The sequence below is a fragment of the Protomyctophum bolini genome (genome assembly GCF_963924005.1).
Source record: "Protomyctophum bolini genome assembly, chromosome: 8".
Lineage (NCBI taxonomy): Eukaryota > Metazoa > Chordata > Actinopteri > Myctophiformes > Myctophidae > Protomyctophum > Protomyctophum bolini.
The window spans coordinates 25,979,810-26,006,943 of NC_137869.1; the positions used below are offsets into that span (position 1 = coordinate 25,979,810).

At 43.5% G+C, this 27,134-nt stretch overlaps 2 protein-coding genes across 4 annotated transcripts in view; both read right to left on the reverse strand.

Annotated features, from left to right (window-relative positions):
• dnm3a (dynamin 3a) overlaps positions 1-27,134 on the reverse strand; it is a 46,094-nt gene extending 18,960 nt beyond the window's left edge. For 2 of the 3 annotated variants that reach the window (XM_080770976.1, XM_080770978.1), the window contains exons 1-14: positions 26,578-27,134; positions 23,472-23,545; positions 21,898-22,047; positions 21,345-21,548; positions 19,119-19,217; positions 17,581-17,741; positions 17,009-17,151; positions 16,696-16,831; positions 15,631-15,698; positions 14,924-15,062; positions 14,683-14,769; positions 14,493-14,569; positions 14,346-14,394; positions 1,176-1,289 (exon numbers count right to left, since the gene is read on the reverse strand). In XM_080770976.1, coding sequence (XP_080627102.1) covers positions 1,176-1,289; positions 14,346-14,394; positions 14,493-14,569; positions 14,683-14,769; positions 14,924-15,062; positions 15,631-15,698; positions 16,696-16,831; positions 17,009-17,151; positions 17,581-17,741; positions 19,119-19,217; positions 21,345-21,548; positions 21,898-22,047; positions 23,472-23,545; positions 26,578-26,738 — 1,662 coding nt within the window. In that variant the 5' untranslated portion in view covers positions 26,739-27,134. The remainder of the gene's footprint in view (positions 1-1,175; positions 1,290-14,345; positions 14,395-14,492; positions 14,570-14,682; positions 14,770-14,923; positions 15,063-15,630; positions 15,699-16,695; positions 16,832-17,008; positions 17,152-17,580; positions 17,742-19,118; positions 19,218-21,344; positions 21,549-21,897; positions 22,048-23,471; positions 23,546-26,577) is intronic. The other variant, XM_080770977.1, reaches the window with a different exon arrangement.
• Positions 20,548-20,778, reverse strand: LOC308319624 (zinc finger protein 706-like; the record flags this gene model as incomplete). The annotated part of the gene is made up of 1 exon (XM_080769729.1): positions 20,548-20,778. One exon carries the CDS (start codon positions 20,776-20,778, stop codon positions 20,548-20,550), a length of 231 nt encoding a protein of 76 aa, XP_080625855.1.

Genomic DNA, 27,134 nt, shown 5'->3' on the forward strand with positions numbered 1-27,134 from the left:
CACCTCATGGTCCTTATACCAGGACAGGGTCTCACCTCATGGTCCTTATACCAGGACAGGGCCTCACCTCATGGTCCTTATACCAGGACAGGGCCTCACCTCCTGGTCCTTATACCAGGACAGGGCCTCACCTCCTGGTCCTTATACCAGGACAGGGCCTCACCTCATGGTCCTTATACCAGGACAGGGTCTCACCTCATGGTCCTTATACCAGGACAGGGTCTCTACCGTGTAGTGAAAGCCTCACCTCATGGTCCTTATACCAGGACAGGGTCTCACCTCCTGGTCCTTATACCAGGACAGGGTCTCACCTACTGGTCCTTATACCAGGACAGGGTCTCTACCGTGTAGTGAAAGCCTCACCTCATGGTCCTTATACCAGGACAGAGCCTCACCTCATGGTCCTTATACCAGGACAGGGTCTCTGCAGTGCAGTGAGAGCCTCACCTCATCGTCCTTAAACCAGGACAGGGTCTCTACCGTGTAGTGAAAGCCTCACCTCATCGTCCTTAAACCAGGACAGGGTCTCTGCAGTGCAGTGAGAGACTCACCTCATGGTCCTTAAACCAGGACAGGGTCTCTGCAGTGCAGTGAGAGCCTCACCTCATCGTCCTTAAACCAGGACAGGGTCTCTGCAGTGCAGTGAGAGCCTCACCTCATCGTCCTTAAACCAGGACAGGGTCTCTGCAGTGCAGTGAGAGCCTCACCTCATCGTCCTTAAACCAGGACAGGGTCTCTGCAGTGCAGTGAGAGCCTCACCTCATCGTCCTTAAACCAGGACAGGGTCTCTGCAGTGCAGTGAAAGCCTCACCTCATGGTCCTTAAACCAGGACAGGGTCTCTGCAGTGCAGTGAGAGCCTCACCTCATCGTCCTTAAACCAGGACAGGGTCTCTGCAGTGCAGTGAGAGCCTCACCTCATGGTCCTTATACCAGGACAGGGTCTCTGCAGTGCAGTGAGAGCCTCACCTCATCGTCCTTAAACCAGGACAGGGTCTCTGCAGTGCAGTGAGAGCCTCACCTCATGGTCCTTATACCAGGACAGGGTCTCTGCAGTGCAGTGAGAGCCTCACCTCATCGTCCTTAAACCAGGACAGGGTCTCTGCAGTGCAGTGAGAGCCTCACCTCATCGTCCTTAAACCAGGACAGGGTCTCTGCAGTGCAGTGAGAGCCTCACCTCATCGTCCTTAAACCAGGACAGGGTCTCTGCAGTGAGGACGAACCAGTACTCCTTGGCTCCCCCCTTGATGATGCCGATGTTGCTGATAGTTAACCAGCCCTTGCGGACGACCTGCACAACAGAGGGATGAGGGGGGTCAGCTTCAGCGGTGTGGACAGAATGACTTAATGAGAAGCTAGAGGGGTATTCTTTTAGAAAGTTCTCCCAGTGGAGACATGCAGATGCAGGCCAAGGTAAGCCGATGGAGACTGCATGATGACAGCAGTGCTGCACAGTAAAAATCCTCAAGGCTAATCTACAAATCGTCATTGTCGAGTGGAAACCTTGTATGTCCAAAACAAAACAAAAATTAACTTGTTCCAATTTGTTTTTAGTAGCCAGTGCGGCTGGTCAGATTGGAACTTCCAATGGATCCAATGTCTTCCAATGAAGCCAATGTAGTCATCTAGTCACAAGCTCTTTTTTCTTTTTCATTGGTTGAATATTTATACAACCACTTTCACTGAAAATAAAATACCTGATATTGTATACCAGCTCACAACTAGCGTAAATTGTCTATTTTTTGCAAATTTTGTGTGACACAGGGGTATTCATTTACGGACAAAAAGAGAAAAACCATACAAACGTTTCTGCCATCAGCGACGAAATTGTTACATTGACATTTTTACTGTGGCTAGAGGACAGAAGACAAGCAAATAGACACTGAAATAGAGATTCCCGGAAAGCTGGTTTGGATGAGTTTTGTATCAAAATAAAAGCTGGTTTGGATGTTCTGTATAAAAATATCTGCCTATAAACACACAAATACAATTCACACATTTATACCACTTCCCATCAGAATGAGCTGGGTAGGCAGAGAAAAGTGGACAGGAAGACTAAGAACAGACAAATTGTGTATATCGTTACTGCCTGACTCAACAGAAACGTAAATGAATGCCCTACTTACTACAGCATGCCACATTGCCACACAGAAGCATCAAAAGCAGCAGATCCACAAGCTCAGAGCATGTTTTGACCATATAGTTTTGCTATACTTTAGAATTTTAATCATGAAAAGTAACAGTTTTGGACATAATGAGGTTTCAGGGACGATATACAAACAATGACTGGTGAAACCACAATTGTTTTGGGGGAAACACAGTGGCGGAGAGTATAGTTCTCAAGTACTGTAGTTTACAATTTTTGAGGTAGCCTACTTGTATTTTCGTTATTTCTGTAGGCTACTATTTACTCCACAAGAATTATTAGACAGCTACATTGAGTTGAAATGACAACATTAATACAAAACATACATTAGATGATAATGTTAAACTACCCAGCAGCACATAAAGCTGCAAAGTTATAAACACATTAAAATGCATTACTGCATAATGTTATGTTTGGTATTTTGAGGCCAGTATACGTCTGTACTACTCCAGTAACATTTTGATTACAGGACTTTTACTTCCAACTGTATTGTGATATTGTGGTAAATCTGAGTACTTGTTCCACCACTGAAATTGTGTACATGAATAACACATCGTTCTGTCGGCTGGAAACCTTGTATATCTGTTACTTTTCAGAAGTAGCATACAGTACCTACAAGCTCAAAACGTGTCGCTTCACGCCGCATTTCAAGCTTGCAGATCTGCTACTTTTGATACTTTTGTGTGACACCGTTAGTATCATCAAGTAGACTCTACTTGATGATACTCAATTAGTAGAGAATTGATTTACGGAAAAACAGAAAAAGTTAGCAAAAAGGAGAGAAGAGGTTTCTGCCCATCAGCGACAGCATAGCGCTTGACCTGGGCTGGAGGGAGAAGCGGTTAAGGAGGATCAGAGGAAGGATGAGATGACATGAAGAGAGTGTGTGATGACACCTCCATCCTGCCCGTCTGCATGTAAGAAAACACTTGGCCTCTGTGTGTATTTATGGAGTGGCGGAGCAGAGTGTGAGTGCCGTACGCGATGCAAGTCTGTGAACTGTGAACGCTATAATGCGCTGTGATTGATAAGTAGAGTGTTTGTGAAGATGTTAGCACAGCAGACGGTGGCAGCTGATGGCAAAAAAACTAAAGGGCTGCATGGCCACAGTGAAACAGACAGCTGTGACAGAGTTGGTGAGGTTAGCCAGTGGTCAGCGGTGTGTCAAAAGCGCCAACCCTTTAGCGTGAATCCTGAAAAAACGTGTTATCTCTCCAGAGTGGGGAGCGAATGAGCGAGTATAGGCTTTTAAGAGAATGGTCTCCTACTATTAAACGTGAAGGAGGAGCCATACCACCCTGGAATAGGAGAGAGAGGAAGGAGTCATTTCATTTGTAAAGATGGAGTGCCGTGATCTTTTTACTTTTTCTGATTTGTATGCGTCTATGGAGTTAACATTACTCGAATTCTAATATACCCTCAGGTGTGGTTACAATATTCAAATATGTCTTAAATGTCCCTGTGTATTTTTGGTTTCTTCCTGGAAGCTGAAAGCGTTTGAGCCAGAAGGCCCAATCGAAAATACACATCAAAACCTTAACCCCATGCCCTGACCCCTCCCCCATTATCATACAACGACAGCTGTGGGTGAGGCTTAAGTTCAGGTGGGTGGTGCTAAGGTGAAAACCAGGTATACTGGTGGGTGTGGCCACATAAAAACATAATTTTAACTCTTTCTGTACACTTTTTTTTTAAAATAAATCTTCCTCCTAGTATAATCATAGTACCTGTTGTATTATAGTGTTCTGATACTTGGTACTGTGTTCGGATACTCGGTACTGATACGTGCAATGTACTTGTATGTATGGTGTACTGCCTGCCGTAATGGTAACATAAGAGTGGAGCTGTGTTAGAGCACGCTGAAGGCCGCGGCTGGCAGGCAGTGATTGTGATGTCTAGTCTGTGACGTCATTAGGACATGAAGTATCCAAGATATATGCTGCTGTAAGTGGAATAAACCTTGTGAACGTTTTGATGTGACCAAGTCTCGTGTCATGTTAATCTTCTCCCGGGCCGGCCTGTCTGTCTGTCCGCCGCCGAACCACGGAAATGCCAACCGGGTCATCACACACCAGAACCAGACGAGGGTCCAATACGTAGAATACGGTGTTTCATAACAGTTGGTGTCAGAAACGGGACAGATAAGAGGTGAGTCACTTCATATTTTACTCTTCATTAGAGAAAAGTGTCTCTCCTCTTACCTGGTAATATATAGGTTATGATGCAGGGTTTACCTTAGTTAAACCTTGTCTTTTTGTAGTTCCCACATATGTAGTACATGCTTCCAAATTTCACTGATTAAGACCCAGTTAATTCAACATTTAAGTGACTTATACAGTTTTTGTTTTTTTTTGTGACGTGACAGAGTTAAGAGATAAGACTGTTTGGGTTCAAGCAGCAATATGGTTAGAGTCCATATATAAGCCTAATGAGGTTCATTAGCAAAAGACTGCGTAGTTAGATACGCGCAGCAATATGGTTAGAGTCCATATTTAGTCTGACGTTTGGTACGCCAGCAGAGATTATTACACTTTCCTTGTAGAGGTCAGTGGCCTCAGTGATGCATCGCAGCTGAGGTTATAAGCCGGATGAATAGCCTACTTTGTCCGCACAACAGCTGTGAGTATACGCTGCAGTCTGTTGTTTTTATAAATCTGTTAGATGTTGTCTAACAGGGTACGTCTGTGAGATAAGCGTACTAAGCCTGTGGTGTGTTTCCCACAGCAAACTTTAGTTACACTCTGGTCATAGTCAAAAGTCACTGCTAGATTTAGCTACCAATTTCAAGGTAGCAGTGATAAGGGCTGGTGTGTGAACAGACATCGTTTGAGCATTCCATGTGGTTGTCCATTCTTTTGTGTTGTGTATTGTTTGTCTTGTCGCAAATGGAAAGTCAAAGTTAAGCTACCCCCAGAAAGAGGGGTGGACATGTGCAAGTAACGTGACGTTGTGTTTCCCAGTCACGCTTTAAGAATACACAGTAGTTGCCACATTCATCCAAATATGCCATGATGATATTGAAATGGGCATATAAGAGTGGTTTAACGTGTTATCCCTGGGGTTTTCATATAACACTGGCATGCTGCTGAGCTACACTCTGTGTATTGAGTTGAATGTTGGCGATTACAAAGTTAAAACAACCCCTAACCTAAGGGGGCTGATGGATTGAATAAGTGAAATATTAATCAGTAGTCAGTGAGACAACGGCGCATTTCTGTTTCATTTCACTTAAATGAGTGTGCAAAATAGCCGATCTACCAGTGCTATAAATAGCCAAAAACGGAGTGTTAAGAAAGGTCTCCAGCCTATTAATCAGAAGGCAGCAGAAGCTGCTATATATATATTGGTGGTTATATAAATCAAATATAAGCGCTGGAGAATCAAGTGTAAAATGTACCTTGTATGGCAGAAATATAGTAATCTAATGTTAGTGTAAAGTGTCTATTTAGCCTGCCCTGTGAGCTGGAAAAGTCATTACACCAAAACGTACTCGAAAGAAAAGGAAGGCCTTAAAGTAAGGACCAGAAGCGCATAGAAAGTTCTGAGAAAGCTGTAAGCGTTTTTGGTTGGTAGAGCCCGTTAGAGACGAGTATTCATCTTTTCTGATCAACGGGCCATACTCTCGCGACGGGAGAGCGCAGAGGCTTGCGTAACCATAGCAACTTGGTGATTTCTTTCACCAGCACACTGGCCTAATCAGAAGAGGAGAAGCTATCTCTTTTCTCACTGGGCCAAGGGAGGAAAGCTGAAAGAGCAGTGTTGTGAACTTGTTTATAAACCTCCCCCACAGCAGTCAGCTAGTAAGAATCACTCCCTCACGAAGCCCAAGGTCAATATGTAGCTCTCAGTATGAGAGCTAATAATCACTAAAAAAGCAAATATAGGCCTGGTATGATTGGGCACATGTATTGTGCGTATAGAGAAATAATATAATAATAAAAAGTTATCCTCAAAATAAGGATTAGAAGTGCTATAAAGTTTTTTTGAGAAAAAGTTTGCAACTCAGTATGAACGCTGTAGCATAGAAGCGGAGACGTAGAACTCATCGTTTCTGTTCCGCACCTCGGGCGCTCAAGATGGCGTAGCCATGGTAACTTGTCGAGACCTTATCAGCAGAGACAAGCACTCTCTGACCCACAGTTGAGAAGAGAAATTCTTAATGGGCCAAGAGAAAAGCCGGGAGAGCGTTGGCGCAGATAACTTCCCCACACAGCAAAAGAGTCCCTTCACGGAGTGTGTTATCTCTTATCTCATTAAGCCAAGGTCATATACATGTATGCTCAGAGAGGAATAGACCCTTCATTATGCCAAGTTAGGAGACTGAATGGAATTCAGTCAAGATATTAAATGGGACAAATGAAAACATATTATAGCCATAAACATAATGCCATGACATTTAGGAGCATAAGGAACAACGTGGTGATGAGACATTGACCACTGGACATAAGTGAAGTAAACAAATAAACTAAGTGTATTTATCTGGAGTGAAATAGATCTGCAGTGAAAGTTAAATAAGGTTGGACTGGTAGTTCTTGTGACTTGACAGAGTTTGGAAGAAGACTGCGTTGTGTTTGACGCAGCAATATGGTATAGCACAGTAGCTGAAAGTTGTCCCTGCTGTGTTTGGTTCATTTAATCTGTTAGATGTTTCTAACGGGGTACGTCTGTAATACAGGGATATTCACAGAGTGCGTACTAAGCCTGTGGTGTGTTTTCTCACAGCAAACAGTTACACTCTGATCATTTGTATTACAAAGTCACGGTAGATAGAACATATTAGGGACCCAACTGAGGTATCAGTAGAGAACTAAAAATAACAGATCTACAAGCTCGATAATGGCCGTAACATATTAGGGACCCAACTGAGGTATCAGTAGAGAACTAAAAATAGCAGATCTACAAGCTCGATAATGGCCGTAGGGCCTCGTTCACTAAGTGTCATAGCTCAAAATTGGCCAGGTTAAGTACATTTACTTCAAGTTTAAGTAGTATGTATCAAGAAATGTAAGCCAATACAGGAAGCAAAATTAGTAATTATTCCATTATAATGCAGTAATTGGTGGAGTTCCAGTCAAAATACAATCATTAGACAGCGTTTTAGGTTGCACCAAATCCATGATCCCAAATTTAGAGTCCCAATTATGGAGGGGGGGTGTGTTGAATATGAATCAGACAGGCCTGAAGCATAGAGCCTAGGTATTTTAGAACCTAAGTAGAGACCATAATGGAAATGACTCAGGGAGGTCAGGTCATATCTTATGTGTAGTTCAGCCTGTTAAGTGGATATTCGAGGCAACAGTCAGCCTTGGTAGGTCAGTTCATATTATAGGTGCAGTCAAAGCACGCCATGTGTGTACATGTCTCATACAACTACACACACAAACACACTAAAAGGAAGTGTAAGTTTAGTCAACATTTATGTTCAAAAACATTTTAGTAAAACTGCCACATTCAAAAATATACCCAGTGTATTAAAAATATTTATAATTCCCATTTTTTGTCACATCTAAAAGCTGAATCGTCATCTGCCCACCCAGCCAGCACCCACCCAGCCGAAGGGGGGGTGAACTTCAACCAGAAAGACAATTAGGGAGGGGGATTGGGCTCCCCTGAACCTAGTTGTCAACAGGGGACGGTGGAATCGTGAGGTTCCGAGGGCACGTTAAAGATTTTCTATAGTGCTGGGGAGAGCTACTGAAGGCCTCCGTGTCTGATGAAGGGTGAGTACACCCTACCGTGGTATCCTCTAGTCAGCGCACTCGTCGGCAGTAACTCGCAGGCGATGCGTGGTACGTGGGCGACAGCCCACACCTAGCAGAGGTTCGTACGAGACGGCCTCTGTGAATAGGCAAGGCCAGTGAAAACGGTCAAAGTTCGAACAACCCATAGCTACGTGGGATTCGGAGCAGACCGTCGGATTCCTCCTGGGTGACTAATCATCACTACGGGACCAAGGAGCTCGCTATCGACTGCGTCTCTGGCCGGTGGGGTCACAATGGAATTAAGTCCAAGCCAGTTGCTTGAAAGATAGAACTGGTGGCTTCCGTGCTCCGCTCAATGTACAGTCAAGCCGTTGTGAGCTGAAAGCGAATGAGTTAGTAGGCGAGCAGCGCTCTTTGTGATCGGCTGCCTTTGAAAAGAAGGGGCCGGGAAGCAAGGAGGCTTGAGTTCTCTGTCCAGGGTTGCCTGGGGGGAGACCTCAGGCGGAAAGGGGTCCAGCCCTGGACAGCGCCCTTCATCAGGGAAGTCCGAAAGACCTAAGTGACAATGACTTTTTGTCCTAAGAGTGGATGCCGAAAGACATTTTGTGGAGTTTTACCATTGAACATGTGTTTTGCACTGAACTTTGAAGTGTTGTGTCGGGGGGACACATTGATGTCATGCGTTTTGTGTGTTGAGACCACACTAAATTGAACAATGAACATTTGGGGTTTTTGCATCTCACTTCTGCATGTCACTTCCATCACGTGACTACAGGAAGTGTTGGGGTCATATCTACAGCAACAGCGGAGTACGATGTGGAATGGGAATCCTAAATATTTATTTTACCAGTTTTATGATGGAATTAGGCAAAGTGTGGCAAGTTATTTTTCACATTTAGAGGTGGAACAGCTCAGGGGCACATACTAATGTGCACACACGCACACACGCACGCACACAGAAAGATAGACAACAGGGTGTGTTTGGTCTAGGAAGAAGTGCCTGTTCAAAGGGAGGTACGCGCGTACGTGTGTGCATCAGGGTAGAATTGACATTTTCAGTATTAAAAGTCAATGAATCAAGTATATTATGACTCAAGTAAGGAAGGGCTAATTCATTCTTTAGCCCAGAAGAAGTTGGTTCAATTTATAAGCTCAGCTGTAATCCATTTGGAAGGGAACTCCAATAATAAAAATAAAATATAAAACCAATACTGCATAGATCCTAGGCCCAGTCAATAGTGAATTACAAGTAAGGGTGTCTCATTGGGTTAGACCAACTTTAGTCCTATAAAGTCCGGATAAGTAAGGGCAAATGTGGAGACTAGGGGGAATAGAAAAGTTTAAAATAATAACCACAGTGTATTAAATTAGTACAGGACTACAGCACATACACCCTATATAACATATACCGGTAGGTCCCATTCAGTAGATACACCTGTGAAGGAGCGGATATATGCTCACGAATAAATCGATCTTGAGACAGACGATTTTGTTTTGGTGTTTTGGGACAATGTTATGGTAAGGTTAGACAAAATAGGTGTGTAAGCGTTTGTGTAGTAAGATAGTCAGTGCACTAATCTAGTCAACAGGCCTGAAATAATTTGTATTAAACATTAAGTGTGGTTAGGAAAAAAACCCAAGTCGAGTTTATTAATTACTAAGTTCAAGTTGTTAGGGTAACCCCAGAAACGATGCTCAGCAGAGTAGGCTGTAGAGTAGGCTGAACGGGCGCTTCTTGTCAACCTACAACATGGACGCATGTTTTGTGGGAGGAGTGAGAGAAGGGTGCGTATTCAGTTCAAATAAATATTTAGAGATTTAAATGAAGTGTGATTCAGCATAGAAAAGGCCAAATTATGAAAGGTCCGTCAAGCTATAAAGGACCAGGGAAAGAATATGGTCAAAAGAGTCTGAGGTATGGACTGGTGTGTGTGAATTGTTCATTAGATATTTTAGGGGGGTCCACCATGAGTAGTCCATATAATATTCTGTGGTAAAACTCACGAGCGTGTTTAAGAGTGGACTGTCTAACCCCTAACCCTAATATATTTCTATTTTCACAGAAACACACAGGAATGCAGTCATGCTGAACCAGGATCTGCGTCAGGCTGAATAACTATCATTCATGTTTCTATCTCCCCAAACGCCATTTTTTGATGAAATGTGTCTGATTAATTGTGTTTCAAGAGGGCAAATACAAATTGTATGTGCATGTGCAAGGGCAAATGGTCTGAAAGAATTAACAAATTAACCCATAACAATTGAGTGTCTGTGCTTGGTGTCTTGTTGTGGTAAAGCAAGGCCCTGTTAGCTTATCTTGTTTTGAGAACACAGAGAGCTCTGTAGAAATTGTTTTACACAGAGCAGGTGGGCAGACACGAAGCGGAGGTGTCAGGAAAGCACCAGTGTCAGGGGTCATTCATGTAAGTAGTAGACACGTCACATGCTCAAAAAATACACATTTAGAAATTTTAATTGTATTATTATTCCCCTTGGATGGGTGATTGATTGATTGGCGGAATATTGATGAAGTAAAATCAATATAGTATGAGGATGGGATATGAAGCTCCCACGCACACACACACAGTATGCGTGTGTATCTTTGTTCTGTTTGGGGGGGGGGGGGGAACCCAGTGCTTTTCAGTTTTGTCCACAGGAGACGGACAGCAGACGGGAAAATACAGAAATTGAGTGGGTTTCCGGCCCCAGGACTGGTGTATCACCAGGTCCAGAAGGCCTAAGCGTTCAGCCGGGGAAGGGAGATCGCCTCGGGCATAGAACACGACCAAGGGCCTGCGCACGGCCTACAGCAGGGCCTGCGCACGGCCTACAGCAGGGCCTGCGCACGGCCTACAGCAGGGCCAGACCACGGCCTACAGCAGGACCATCACATCGCCACTACGGCCTACAGCAGACCAGCATGACGGTACTGCAGACCCCCGGTAGGTCTGCAAGAGGGCCAGACCAGCCACCGGACGCAGGCCGCGTCCTGCAAGGGTCTGCATCTGACAGGTCACACGTCGGCAGGCCAGGAGGGTCTGTGTCGGCCTAGACCGCAGTGACGCAAGTGTGCCATTTGAACAACGTCCTATGACCATTTTCCAGGTCTTGAACTCATGAAGGAAATAGGAAGTAGTCACATTGTGACGAAGACCTATTTTGCTCAGACTATATGAGACAAGCATCCTGGAGCAGAATGTGCGCGAGATTTGTTTCGCGCGCGCGATGTTTATGGAGTAAGCGGGATGCTATATCATCAACAATGCACAGCCAGGTCTATATGACGCATGCTGGGGCGGCCAGGGCCATATGCATCTGCGCACTATCTGATGGATTCGGTACAGGACAATTGCGCGCGGTCGCCGGTATGGAGAACTGTTGCTTGGGCTCTGTGCCATATCGGTTCCAGTGGAGTAGGGTCGTAAGAGTGGACTGTTGGAGTAAGTGTTGGACTGGTGGAGTAAGTCTTGAACATTTTCTGTTGAGTAAGCCAGTTCGGGAACATTTTCGGTTCGGGAACATTTTCGGGTCTTGAACGGATGGAACATTTTGGAACATTTTATTTTTATTAGATTAATGACTGGTTTCTTGTGTCTCAATGTCAAATATGTGTTTATTTGCTGTCATTACACACTGTCCCTATACATGACACCCACACATTCCACTGTAGGATAAGGCAGGCATAATGCAAGTGGGGAGTGGTATAAAAGAGTGGTTAGTCAGTTATAAATGTCAGAGATGGTTGCCTTGTTCCAGTCCAGGTAAAGACAGGCTGTACTTCCGTCCCAGACAGATCAATAACATGTGCCAGATAGGACGACTGAGGAGAGACAAGATGTACTGGGAGAGAATGTTGAGTAATACAGGCTAAACCTGCTAGACTGAGAGAATAGATTAGAATGAACTAATCCTGTGGTGTTGAAATTAAGTGTGATTATTCATTATTCAGTGTGATTATTCATTAGTTAGAAATGAACTAATTTAAACATAATCAGTGATTTCAGGATGATTTCAGGTTGAGTGTATATTTTAATGTACCCTGTCCTATCCCCACGTGTATATGTTGTATATTATATAGTATATATTATATATTGTATTTATTGTTGATTTCTCCTCCTCTTTTCTTTCTGTGTTTCCTATTTTATCTCTCTCTCTCTCTCTCTCTCTCTCTACACCTATGTCTGTGTTTCAAGTGTACAATCAGGTGGCGTGCGCGTGCTTGCTCAGAGATTGATCAATGATTATTGATTAAGCAAAGAGATCACATAACGAGAGGCTGGATACAATTTCCCTGGCGGAGTCCAGGTTTTTTGGTATCCATGCGTGATTGTACACTTTTCCGCATTATAAATACAGTATCAGATGACGTTGTCCTTATAGGACAAAAGAGTGGGCTGTTGTATTATAGTGTTCTGATACTTGGTACTGTGTTCGGATACTCGGTACTGATACGTGCAATGTACTTGTATGTATGGTGTACTGCCTGCCGTAATGGTAACATAAGAGTGGAGCTGTGTTAGAGCACGCTGAAGGCCGCGGCTGGCAGGCAGTGATTGTGATGTCTAGTCTGTGACGTCATTAGGACATGAAGTATCCAAGATATATGCTGCTGTAAGTGGAATAAACCTTGTGAACGTTTTGATGTGACCAAGTCTCGTGTCATGTTAATCTTCTCCCGGGCCGGCCTGTCTGTCTGTCCGCCGCCGAACCACGGAAATGCCAACCGGGTCATCACACACCAGAACCAGACGAGGGTCCAATACGTAGAATACGGTGTTTCATAACAGTACCTGATGATTATGTTTAAGGCGGGGGGGGGGGGAGATCACGACAACTGGAATAGTGGAAATAGCTGATCTTGGAGCTGAAAATGCATGGCGCTGCAAAGCGTTGTGAGCTTGTAGATCGGCTATCTCCACTACTTTATGAACATTCAGTTTGGGAACATTCAACATGCTATCTCCACTACTTTATGAACATTCAGTTTGGGAACATTCAACATGGAAACGATTACGATGATATAATGATATGCAACATTATTGCGATTATCTCAATGAAATTACGATCAGGCGATGTAATAATTGTGACAGGCCTAATCTTCACCATGAATTAAAATTCCTGATGGAGATTCTCATGTGATTGAAACGTTGAGACAATAAACAGTGAGGAGTTTATTTATTTGCCAGTGTGTGCAGACCTTATTTTTGTTTGTCTGCCTTGTTCTATCCAGGCCCCACGGTCATGGAATGATTTGCAGTCAAAAATCAATTCCTAGGACATTGATGTACTGCATATCAACATCTGCCAGGCCCACATTTCCACTGATTTAACATTTGGACCACACACAAATCTCCCTATTATATGCAGATGTGGGTGGGGAAACTGCAGCTGTCTACAATCAAATATTAGCATGATGTTGTGCAACACAGAGTATGTATGCCCACAAAAAAATACCCATGATGTCGATCAGATGTATCAAAAAACATAATGAAGACCGTGTCAAAGATGCATGATCCATAGAGATCCCGTAAAAACATACCTACAGTACTGACTATGCGAGTATGCCTATTCACTGTGTAGGCCGAGGTAAATCAGTATGTATAATACAATCATTCTTAAGCTTTTCTTGGCTTTAGTACCGCCTTTCCATGAATTCTGAATCCAAGTGGACCCATTATCCATTTACATTTTGCATAGAAAACTGCAAGAGAAAAACATAGCTAGCACATGAGTCAAAACACACTTTTTGACAAAGAAATGGGGGGGGGGAGGTGAAAGAGTTGCAATTAGTGGCTCCCGAGAAGATATCGCTGGCCACAACATTTCAGTAAGTATAAATTTGTTATGACATAATTATGTTCAGATAACGTTCAAACAAGTATGGCTTTCTATTCAATAAAAGTTGTTCTGGTCACATAAATGTTTTTAGTTCAATGTTTGTTTTAAAAATGCCATTGACAATGAAGGGAAAATTGACGTCATCTTGTCCCTAACACAAACATTAAATACCATTAACAATAAAGATAATTTAATGTTTGTTTTGTCACTGTTTGTTTTTTCAACACAATTACATCACCTAATCAACATGAGTTAGACTTTAATATATTAGTGCCCCTCAATTCACACGGGTGTGATTTTTTTAAACTAATTTGGTTTTAACACTTTAAGATTCACACTGAGTCCGTTTGATTCAAACTGTTTCTGAATACGATGGTCATGATTCACATTGGCCTTGATTCTTCCGCACCCGAGTACACTTCATTCAACTGTATTCAATGCTTTCACATTGCAGCGATCCGTATCCTTGTACACGATCGCGAGACACTACATCCATGTGGTCCCGGGAACAGTTGGGTGATCAGCTCCCGGGAACAGTACGCATCATTCACACTACCACAACATCTGCGGGACAAGTGGTCCCGAGTGCGCATGCGCGACCATAGTGTGAATCTGCTCTAAAGCCAAGGTCAGCATGTATTCAGCAGCATTGCAACCTCACCTGGTTTCCGAAGGTCTTCCGGTTGTTCCCGTTGGTCTTCTGCTGGGCACTGAGAGAGAGAGATAGAGAGTTTGTTTGTGTCACATTCTACAGCATCATACTCCAACAAGGGGATAATGAGACGTAATTGAAAAATAACTAACTCACTTAGCATTAGCAAAGCCAATAAAATCATCATGATTGGTGTTGATGTAGGCAAGTTGTACATCAATTAACAGCTGGACCTGAACAGGACAAATGTACAGTAAAACTGGTGCTAATTAACCCAATAGGATGAACATTGGACACACTACACATTGATTCCGAAACATTGTCCAAAATTGAGTGTGTGAACAACCTGGTCTTTGCATTTACTCTCTTTTTCCCGGATTTCTGTGGTCACGATTCTCTCTGCCTCTTCTCGCAGTTTGGGAAAAGGACTCAGCTTTAGAGAACAGATACCAGACATTATATCTAAGGTGTTTCGACATGCCAACATGCACATGCATAACACAGTAGAGATATACACATACTTGAAAACACACTACTATTGCATACATACAGTACGTATTACGTACACACATACAGTAGTTTCTTACCATGTTGGTACACTGGCGCACGGTGACAATGAGTTCTTCAGAAACCATGTCAACACATTTAATGCATGGCATGTTCAGATTTACAATCTGTCTTTTCACAATAGCTTCAAATGCCGAGTCAGGGGTGAACAGGCCTGTCCTATGGAAACAGAGGCAAGTGGAGGAAAAGGGACAAAAGAAAAGAAACAAAAGTGAGAAAATGAGACATATGATGGTCTAATAACAGTAAATAAATGTGTGCATTGTGCAATTTGTGAACAAATCTGTACAAGTCACAATGCAGTGTTCAGTAGGCTTGTCATGATCTATCTATGCCTCAGTTGGACAATTAGAAATAGCAATCTTTACAAATACTTCAATAGCAATCTTTACAAATACTTCACCAATAACGACAAAAGTGCTTCACAGATTCAGTTTTACTTTTACTTCACCTGGCATTTCAGGCTTTCATGGTTGAATGTGATTATGTTTTGTCACTTTGTGACATCATGCATGTAGAGGTATGAGCTGGGATTAGTTTACATGTGGGCGGGACATGCATACATATTTGACATAATTTACATAGTGTTGATACACGCATACAGACACAACCTGTTCTAGAAGCCGTGGTTTATGGCCATGCCATCTGGCTGCAATGAATGAATGAATGATAAATAAATAGAGTTGTGCAATTCTTAAAAATCCCACATAGCCAGTTAGCCACACACCTGACACCGTGGGTGTTTCTGATAGCGTATGTGATCTCCCGACGCAATTCAGTCTCATCGAGATCAATCTGGAGACAAGCACAACATGTCATCAGTTGGGGACAGGCAAGGACGTGGGACGCACACACACAATGTGAAATGGGACATTTGAAGTCGGTGGGGGCGCACGGTACCCAAGTTATGTGCATTACAGATGTCACACGTACAGTACAGACATACAGAGATGTGTCTGTGTCCCTTTTATGCCCATATAAGAAGATTATGGAGTGTTGTGATGTCAGTGTTGTGATGTCAGAACAGGCCAGCTCCATATATGGAGCCTGGGCAGGGGTCCTGTCCAGAACCCAGTCAGAGGCCTTTTGTTGTGGTTCTGGACAACTGTGGATCTGACCGACTCGACACCGGGAACTGCAGTCCTTGTGGGGGTGTGGAACGAATGTGACTTTGAATGTGAAGTCGGTGGGGCGAACGGTTCTCGAGTTACAGACATACACACGTACATAGTTCTATGTCAGACCGTGGGTCCGACTGACTCGTTGTACCCGTCTCAGAGTACCCGTTCCACCCATCTGTCTGTGTCCCTTTTATGCCCATATGGAGTTTTCTGTATCCAACTCTCTGTGTCCCTTTATTCCTATATATGGAGTTCTGTGTCAGGCATGCCCAAATATGGAGTGTTGTGCAATGTGATGTCAGAACAGGCCAGCTCCATATATAGACATTGAGCAGGGGCCCTGTACAGAGCATGGGCAGAGGCCTTTTGTGGCGGTTCTGGACAACCATGGGTCCGACTGACTCGACACTGGGCACCCCACACACACCCCACTCCTTGTGGGGGTGTGGAACGTGTGTGTGTCGAATTTGAAGTCGGTGGGGCACACGGTTCTCAAGTTACGTGCATTACAGACAAACAGAGATGTGGTGCGTTTATAGATATAGAAGATTATATGCCAATACCTTTACTCAAGTACATTTGGAATACCAGACTTTTACTTGTAACAGAGTGTTTCGACATTTATATAGTATTGATACTAGTGAGGAATTCTTCCACCCCTGCAGACACACCTTAACCAGTTCGTAGGGGAAGCGTTCGTGGAAGATCCGGTTGATCTTGGCTCCCCCTGACAGCTGTGCAGTGTTTACATTATCACCAGACCCTTCAATGAGCTTCTCAAAGGCAATCCCAAACTTTTGCATTAACCTGGAACACAGAAGCAAATAGCTGGCTCACTCACGTCTGTAAGGCAGGGCAACACGACTGATTGAGAAATTTGACCAACACTACAGTCCAGAGTCACTTTATCCATTTGTAAATCAGGTGGACATGCAGTATACAAATAAAAACATCACACAGTGACAGTTTGAGTAGGTGACTGACTGTAGCAGTGCCTTGGTCTTGCGTGCGGGGTCATCGGGTGTATAATGTCTGTGGATCTCCGCCTCTTTGTCCAGGGCCAAGAGCTGGCTCTGTAGATGGATACGGAGCGCTGGCAGAGTCGCCCTGATGTGGTTGGTCAGTTGCTACGGAAAGAAACAAGGAATTTTGTGTGCCCCACATATATCTGTAGGTGTAACTCTCTTTTTCTCCAGACTTTTTTCAGTTTTCTCCAAATCTTTGGTCATTATGCCAATTCCCAATTTTACACACACACACACACACACACACACACACACACACACACACACACACACATGTAGTTCCTGTTAACGGCTGACCCTTATAGTTGGTCACCTCACAGTAAGGGGTTTCCCTGGGAGGGTATAAGTATAATGCAGAGGAACAGGGTGCCCTTCTGAACAGGCCAACAGACCAACCTGTAAGAGTCACTAGTTGACACACAAGTTGACAGTATACAGTATAGTATAAAACTACTGTGTGTGTGTGTGTGCGTGTGTGTGTGTGTGTGTGTGTGTGTGTGTGTGTGTGTGTGTGTGTGTGTGTGTGTGTACCTGGTTGAGGACATTCTGTAAGTGTGGCGTGCCCATGTGGTCAGCCATGTGTCTGTAAGCTGGATGTGACTCAAAGAACTTCTTCTCTGCCAGTAAAGATGTTTTGATGTCCTTCTTGCCGTTAATGTCCTTCTGACTGCGGTTCACTACCCCTATGTAACCTGGAGATGGAAATGTGAGTGTGTACTATTATGTCACGTATTCTCAGAAACAACGTCCACACAGCGCTGGCCATAATACAGTATACACATAGACACGAATTACTTTAGATTTCATGTATGTTTTCTTCATGATCGATAAAATAAACATGGGGGATAAACAGGGATTATTTTCAACTAGACTTTTCAAATCGATTTGTACTTTAATTGCTATAAAGTCCTTAAAAAACAACAATAACAATAGTATAGTAACAAAGTAACTGTCCTTTGAAATTTGGTCTAAAAGTCCAAAAGAATGCTAACGGCATGCTTTGGTAAAAGGTCAGCACAGCAGTAATGTCAGGAATGCTGTGAGACGTAAGTCATACATATAGTTTATGAGCTAAACATGCCAGACCACCGCTATGGTTCTTTAAGATTGTAGAACTGTACAGTATGGAAATGCTGTATGTCTCTGTGTAATACCACAGCCCTCTGCCAGAGCAGGGCGAGTATCCATGTCTCTTTAGCACATTAATGTGGGCTAACAGCGCTGGGCTCCGTATCTAATGGCTGGGCCCTGCGCCGCTACTAAAGTAGTCATATCAATGGACTTCCGTGGCTAATGCATTAACACTGCAGAGGAGGCATGGAAGAGCTGCACCTGGTGCTACCCTGCCCTGAACTGTACTGTATGTACACACAAACATACAGGGACTTAATTATACTGTACAAACATACATACACACACGCACGCACGCACACGCACACACAGAAACGTTCCCACAGATACCATCTCTTACTCCCCTCCCTTTCTCTTTCACCCCCTTCTCTTTGGCTTGACTTAAGCACTGAGATGTAGCTATCCAATCTGTAGACATATTACATCATACAAATACCTTGTGTGTGTGTGTGTGTGTGTGTGTGTGTGTGTGTGTGTGTGTGTGTCTGTGTCTGTGTGTGTGTGTGTGTGTGTGCGTGTGCGTGCGTGCGTGCATGCGTGCGTGCGTGCGTGCGTGTGCATGCGTGAGTGTGTGAGAGAGAGAGTTCTTTATTGAGCTCATGAGTTTATGTTACAGTTTGGACTGTGGGAGTAGATTTGGGAGACTGGTGCCAGCCAGCCCAGTGCCCAGTTATCCTGTGTGTGTGTGTGTGTGTGTGTGTGTGTGTGTGTGTGTGTGTGTGTGTGCGCGCTCAATCACGGTTTCATTTCTCACGGATGCCTTTTTATCTAATATGACACATGTCAACACAATACACAATACAATATACACACCCACATGCACACGCACGCACGTACGGACACACACATACGGACACGCATGCATGCACGAGCGTGTGTGCACACACACACACACACACACACACACACACACACACACACACACACACACACAGCACCTCTGCGTAGGGGAAGCAGTCTGTTCTCCAGTATGTTGCGAGCATCCGTCCCTTCATCCATCAGATCCAGCTTGGTAATAACCCCAATGGTCCGCTGGCCTGTAGGACATGGATATTAAACAATTAATACACAAGCACAATATGTTTAAATATATGCATATAATTTAATTTAAGTCATTCATTACAAGCTGGGTTTTGAATGGTAAACATGACATATACTGTATGCCAAAAGCATAGAAAATAGGTGCTTTGAAGCATATACAGTAAGGCCATATATATGGCCATTACTGCACTGTACAGTAACTTCTACCTACTGCTGTGAATGCCGATCCCTCAAGTTTACCCTGGATGAGTGCTCCAACAGAATGACAAAAGAATAAGGGTTGCCGGTCACTGTCATAGACACCGGGAGCTCCCAGCCAGCAAGATTTACTGGATCCTGTTCGTAGACTGTAGCCCTGTCCTCATAAGGCTTGTTTGGACTGCTTTTATTATTTATTTGTATGTATTTTATGGGCCAAGCCCGAAGGGGTAAAAGGCCCCTATTGTTTTTATACCGTCTTTTCTTCTTCCGCTGAAATAGCACAAATTTATGAAAAAAATATAAAGAAGAAAAATCCTCAAAAATGGAGTGGCTTCCTCCCGACAGCAACGAATGCTTCTACAGCACTCTGTGTTGAACAGCAAAAAAGTATTATAAATATGCATAGTATCATTATTTACTCATTTATCATATCTATGAATGGATCAAAGCAGAAATTGGCCAAAACATATTGATTCTGAATTTTAGGCTGCATGTGTGCATGCATGTATGCACGTGCTCAACCGTGTATGTGTATGTTTGAGATGTTACATTAACATTAATTCAGAATATCAGTATGTGCACGTGCCGACATCTTGGAGTGATGCATCATCTAGAGGTGATTCCAAAAATATAAGGGGTGTCATCTCTTGTTATAGAATGTCTTTGTCCGCAGCTCTGGCAATTCTGGACTGTCTCTTTCCACGAAATTCGGCAATATGGTAGAGAGTCATCATGGGAAACGGTCAAGAACTGAAGCTCAGAGTCATTCGTCAAAGGACCTCTGACCTTTAGATCTCCCAATTATATGATTGTATGAATTATATGATTGACTCTATCAACTCCTGGGATTTCCGTAGCCTGGTTATTGGTTAACCACTACCACCCCCTGCAAATGCATTGGTGGCTGCAGGAGGACATCGTTGCGAGACAACCCCTTCGCTCAGTCAGCATTACCAAAAAAGTTGATGTCATCTCCAGTCTCCAACCTTTTTCTTTATTGCTTTATTGCTTTTATGGCTTGACCCGTCTTATTGCTGCTTGCAGCTATATTTTGTAATTGTTTTCTTGTATATGTTTTCTATGGACCATGAATGTGCAACAAAGACTCCAGTGATTGCAGACATGTTATGCCTCCACTCCCTCCAGCTCCGGGGGTAGAAGAGACTTGGGGTGCTTGCTCTCAAAGTGTTGCTTGAAGGTTTTGGGGTCAGGCATCTGGGACCTACAGACGGGACAGGTAAACACCAATGCTGCCTTGGCTGATGTCTTCTGGTCTTGCCCCTTGGCCTTCTTGGCATCTGCTACTTTCTTGGCATTCTTCTGTTGTGACTGAATCTTCTGGTGCCCACGTGCCATGATACAACTTACAGTAAAACTACCAGTGTTGTTTTTAATGGAGATGAAAATACTATTCAAAGAGGACTGGTTGTCGAGTCTAGAACCCGCCGGCAGTGGTGTCTGGTAAGAACTTAACCGAGGTGTCTAGACCCCTGAATAATGCAGAGATAGATATCTGGGTTGTAAGGCCAAAGATCCTGACTCGTATGGAAGGCGATGGTGTCTCTCTCTGCGAGAGCTGGTCAAGGTATTTGAAGGTCGAACGTGGATATAGAATTGAGTAGTCGCACCTGGCGAGGAGCGTAGTAAATACTGCTTGCATCTTGTGATGTCTCGGAGTGATGTCAGAGCGTTACATCATCAGTGACATCATGGTTTTGTCTGCGCCCCAGAAGAGTCTCCATATATGGCATTGGGCACGTTACGTTTGTGACATCAAACAACCAAACAACAAATGAGAATCCCAGGGTTATAACGATATCGAAGAGTGAAACATAGGTTTACAAAAGTGTGTGAACTCTACTTGTGCAAAGGGTATTTTGAATGAAATGACACCTACCGACCACCGTACACATACCACTTACCCTGTGGGTCGACATCTTTGGCCAGTTTGAGCGCGTCAGAGTTGGCCAGGTCGATGTTGGCCGGCGTCACGGCCAGAATCAGACAGTTCTCCTTGCAGATGAACTGCATGATCATGTCTCTGATCTGGTACTCAATGTCCACTGGCTGCTCGCCCACTGGTACCTTGGTGATGCCAGGCAGGTCCACTAGAGTTAGGTTCAGCACTGAGAAAATGCGCATGCACGCACGCACGCGCAAACACACACACACACACACACACACACACACACACACACACACACACACACACACACACAGTCAGTACAACTGAACATACACAGTACTGTTGATTCTGTCAAATAAAACTATGAAGCTGCGAGCCTGCGACGTGTTGTGAGCTTGCAACCAAGTGTAAAATTACGAAGCCATCAAGTACCGACAAAATATGTTTTCGACAAAATAAACTGTAGATTGCTGGCAAACTGCAGCAGCAGGTCGCATTATTGTCGCTGAAAGGTAAGCAGACATGAATACACCACCACCAACACCATCTCCAAATGCCACAAACGTTACCATGTGGTGAGTAGATGCGTAGGCTGATTGGAACAGGAGAGATGCCCTTATTACATCCTGTAAGTCTCTGTGTCTCTATGTCGATCTCCTCGCGGATCTCATTAAAGTCTGTGAACTTCTTCCCCTTGCAATGGAGAAATTCACCATGTTCTGGAAAAAGATGGCCAGAACGGGAAATTAAAAACAACCCTTGGGTATAAGTACTATTAAATCACCAGTTAAGGCAGTGTTCAGTGTACATGTTATTGTCCAAGAAACCACTCTGGAAGGTGAGCAGTGGTCATCTGTTTTTCTCCTGCAGCTTTTTTTTGCTTTATTTTGGATACAGGAAGCTGTGGACAGTGTGGAGGGAACGACATGCAACACACGTCTCTATCTGGAATTAAACTGGGAACATTGTAACCACACACATCATCTGGTCAACCACAGACGTGATCGTCTCTATGGATATGGATATTGTATTCTAGAATTCAATTAAGTTGTTAAAAGGCAAGCGCAAGCGTGCTGGTGAGCTCTGGAATCCACCATCCAATTTACACAGATGTTTCCTTCCCTGACAGTCAGGCCACAAAGCCACGTAATGACAGAGCACGATTTTTAAATCCTATTTATGTTTTTTTTTCCAAGCCTCTCTCTACACAGTGTTGACCCATACCACTCCAACCAAGCTTTGCAATGTTAATTACCCATTCTGTAATTCTGTAGTGTACAAACGGAATAAAATGGACCCGTCAGGATTTCATTGTAATAATAATAATAATAATAAAACTTTATTTGTATAGCACCTTTCATGACATGAAATGCAGCTCAAAGTGCTTTACAGAAAAATGGAGAATAAAAGAAAAGCAAGGCAACAACATTAAAAAAACAATCAGTAATGCAATACAGTGAGGACATGAATAACAAAAATAAAAAATAAAAGATCAATTAAAAGCAATGTTGTAGAAGTGGGTCTTGAGCTGAGCTTTAAAAATGTCTACAGAGGCTGTTGTACAGCGTAGGAAAATATTTGAGGCATGCCACATGCCATCCATCCCGCTACCTTGTAACTCTACAGCTGAGGCAAAGATGCAGAACACTGTCTAGGTGCTGCCAGACTTACTAAAGAGCCGCGCACGTTCTCGGCTGTGCGCAGCTTCTTTTTCCGGGTTTTTAGACAGCTGGTGGATGGAAAAAAAGCTCCACTTCCGCGGACGACTTGCGCGACGGCCAGATTCCCGGAAACGCTCTCCTCCGCGTCAGTCGTCCGCGGAGGTGGAGCTTAATTTCCATCCACCAGCTGTCTAAATACCCGGAAAAAGAAGCTGCACACAGCTTCTTCTGTCCGCGGCTGTCGGCCGTTTTGCGCTTAGGTGTGGAAACAGTGTCTCTGGTAGCTCCACACATGAGCTGAATGTGTTCAATTGCTGTCACAACCACTCTCCCACCAGTGTTAAAGGCCCTATACTGCCACCTGCTGAAAGCCAGTATATAATATGAGTATTGCAGATCTATACACTGAGAAATGATACTGAACAAACTGTGTGTGTTTGTGCGTGCATGCATGCGTGCGTGTGTGCATGTGTTTTAGCTACCTGTGCTTGCAGAAACAAGCTGCAGAATTAAAGGCCGGCGGGTGACGATTCCTGTACCCCGGGGGAGGAAGTCCCTAAGTGAAGAAGAAGAGACAGGGGAGAGAGCATGAATGAGGAATACAGCATTGGTGGCAAACAGCCAATGGCAGCCACTGTCAAAATGTCAATGTGCCAGCCGATGGTCGGAGGCTCCAAGAAATAGACAGGTCCACAAATTCATCTTAGGCATTTTATTTACCTTCAAAGGTGCAGTGTAAGTCGGCAACAATACAAAAATAAATCAAAAATCAAAAATCTAATGAACACTTGAAAACTATACTCAATAAACAGGTTACAGGCTTTTTATCCTACAATGAGGCCCTGGCTTGCAGTTCTCTGTGACTACTGTAATGCACTTTATATTGATGTTACCCAAGCCTGTCTGTCACGACTACAGTTAGTCCAAAATGCGGCCGCTCGCCTTTTGACAGGGGCACGGAAGTATGACCACATCTCCCCCATCCTTGCCTCCCTACAATGGCTCCCTGTGCGTTACAGGATCCAGTTTAAGATTTCAATGTTTGTTTTTGAGTGGTGCAACCACTCCAAGGAACAGCAATGTCTGTGTATGTCCAGTATGCAATGAGAAGTCAGTTTGTTAGGAACACCTATAGACCAGTATGCAATGAGAAGTCAGTTTGTTAGGAACACCTATAGACCAGTATGCAATGAGAAGTCAGTTTGTTAGGAACACCTATAGACCAGTATGCAATGAGAAGTCAGTTTGTTAGGAACACCTATAGACCAGTATGCAATGAGAAGTCAGTTTGTTAGGAACACCTATAGACCAGTATGCAATGAGAAGTCAGTTTGTTAGGAACACCTATAGACCAGTATGCAATGAGAAGTCAGTTTGTTAGGAACACCTATAGACCAGTATGCAATGAGAAGTCAGTTTGTTAGGAACACCTATAGACCAGTATGCAATGAGAAGTCAGTTTGTTAGGAACACCTATAGACCAGTATGCAATGAGAAGTCAGTTTGCAAGTTGTTAACCCATTTTGACCCGAGATCAGATTCTAAAAATGTCTTCTACATCCTGACAGCTTTCTGAAAAAGCTATGTTTCTATGTCAGTCCTTCTTCGATTTAAAAAAAATAGCAGACTGTTATTGGGGTTGCATTCACAGTACATTATTTTCTGTATTGTTGGTTACTCTCATTTCATGTGAAATTTGACAGCTTGGTTTAATGTGTGCAGTATAGAATACATTACCAATCAATGTTCTTTTCCTTTTTTTGTAGTTTTACTGTGTGTATCCTGAGTGAGTGGAGAGGAATAAATCCATTGCTTGTGAGAAACAGTAAAAGGACTCCCAGTACTGACACACCGTCTGAGAAGAACAAATGGAGGACAAATGGTCCAAATGGACAACATTTAGGGTATGGGGGAATGAGGAACAACGGTAAATGCCTAGGAATATGTGATGTAGTTCTTTTGATACGCAATTATTTTTATTTTTCATGTTTGTTTGTACTGTATGTGTGTTCCTTTCTTTTGCTATTGTATTGTCTGGTTTTTGTTAAAAAATGTATACATTTTTAAGTGACAAAAAAAGGACTCCCAGTTGTCTGTCTGCCTAGTTATAAAAGGGGGAACTTTTTGACGAGGGCAGAATAGTTGAAGATGGATGATAAAAACTGTTAATTAAAAAGGAAATTTGCAATGGCTTTATCTCAAGAATGAAAACAAAACTGTGACTGCTCAGCTGCTGTAACAAAAACAATAGACCACTAATACATAACTAATGCTTATTTAATTTAGTTTGAGACTTCTTCCCCTACAAAACTTTGTAACAGGAAGTTTACGCTTTGGTTGGCCTTGCACAGATCAAAACAGCAGGCACAGGAACCGCCAGTTGTCATAGCGCGCACACACACACACACACACACACACACACACACACACACACACACACACACACACACACAGCAGAGACCAATAAAGAACGTTGTTTCATTGTTGCACTTAGATAGCAACACACAGTCAGGAAGGCAAACACCAGCAACATGTGGACACTCTTACCAGAGTTCACTTCTATTGTCCATGGGTTGGACACAGTGGGAATTAAATTATCCTTCAACTTGAACTGCTGGTTTATTCACTAGCATTCCTTTACGCTAGGCTGGCCTGGCATGACCTAATTGTCCTATTCGACGTCAACATGGCATTATTCAAATAAAACCAACTCGGAAGGGAAGGCATATTGTAGATGCAATAGAATTAAATTATTCTTATAGTTTCCATTTGCCATCAATGATATTCCCAGCATTGAACATGATCACAAAGCAGTGTTCAGCTCAGATCTGGTTGCCTTGATGGCAAGCTTTGCAGGTTAAACACTCTTTTCATGTTGCAATGTATACCTTCTCCCTCCATTTCCCTTTGAGCCGAGGCCCTGGTCTGCCTCACACTCACAGACACCTCACCACAAGGAACCTTGCCAGGCCCTCCTGTGAGATAAAATGCTGGGCTGGCCATTGTCACAAAGACAGATTGCCAGATTATCAGGCATCTACCACTAGTCTTCTAAAGTCAGCCATAATTAGGAGTTATATTCATACAGTTGTATGAATTAAGGGCGCCAGGCCCTTAATTCTGTCAGTGTACAAATGAAACTGTATTTCTAGCTGTCAAGAGTTACAAATTGTAAGTGTACATTTTGGTTCCAATAATTTAATAATAACCCAACATGTCTATCATCATCACCACACATGGTCTGCCCAACAAATCTTCTTCATAATAATGAGATCTCTTCCCGTCTCCATGACTGCAATAAACAACTAAATGTTTAATAAGCCACTGAAGCGAGTCTGTTATAGCCCTTGATTTCAATGATTTGTTGACTATTGATAATCTGATCTCTCAAAACAGATTCGGATTATTTTCTCTTTTTTTGCCTAAACGGGTTCCCAGATTGGCAAGTGCCTGGTAGCTACTATAGTCTACCATTAGGCTACAGACAGAGCAGCAGTGCTATATATATTTGAGGTCATTTTAGGAACTGTATGTGTACACTGTACTACAGTATAACTCGACAGAACAAGTGCGTGTGGTTTTTTTTACCTTCCCACAAAGTTTTCCAGGACAGAGGTCTTCCCTGCGCTCTGGCCGCCCACCACAGCGATCTGCGGCAGGTCCAGGTTGTACGGCTGTCCGATGGAGCTGAAGGCGTCCTGGAGACGGTTTACCAGCGGGATTAACTCCTCCATCCCATGATTGCCCATCGCAACGCAACCTGACCTGGGGCAGGTTGGCAGTCTGGCAGATAAAATAGCGTACTGTCTGTAAATAGTATTTAAATAGCCAAAGGATTAACATTAACACGTTGATAAGAACTACTTCGAATATGTAGTCGATAATTTGACTTTAAAAACAGAAAATAAAGAAACATAATTAGTCGCTCATGAAAGAGATCTGTCCAATTTTAAGAATCTACACCGGCACCGTGCGTCTGGTCTATCCGGGCGGCGGGGCTATTCGAGGTTGTGCCGTACGTGTTACACACCCAAAGTTCCTAACATCTCTCAGATAGCTACTCGAATCTAAACCGGAAGACCGATAACAGTATATTTAGATTTGGACTGTTTTCATTAAACTTGAACAGGCTAGTTAGCTTCGAG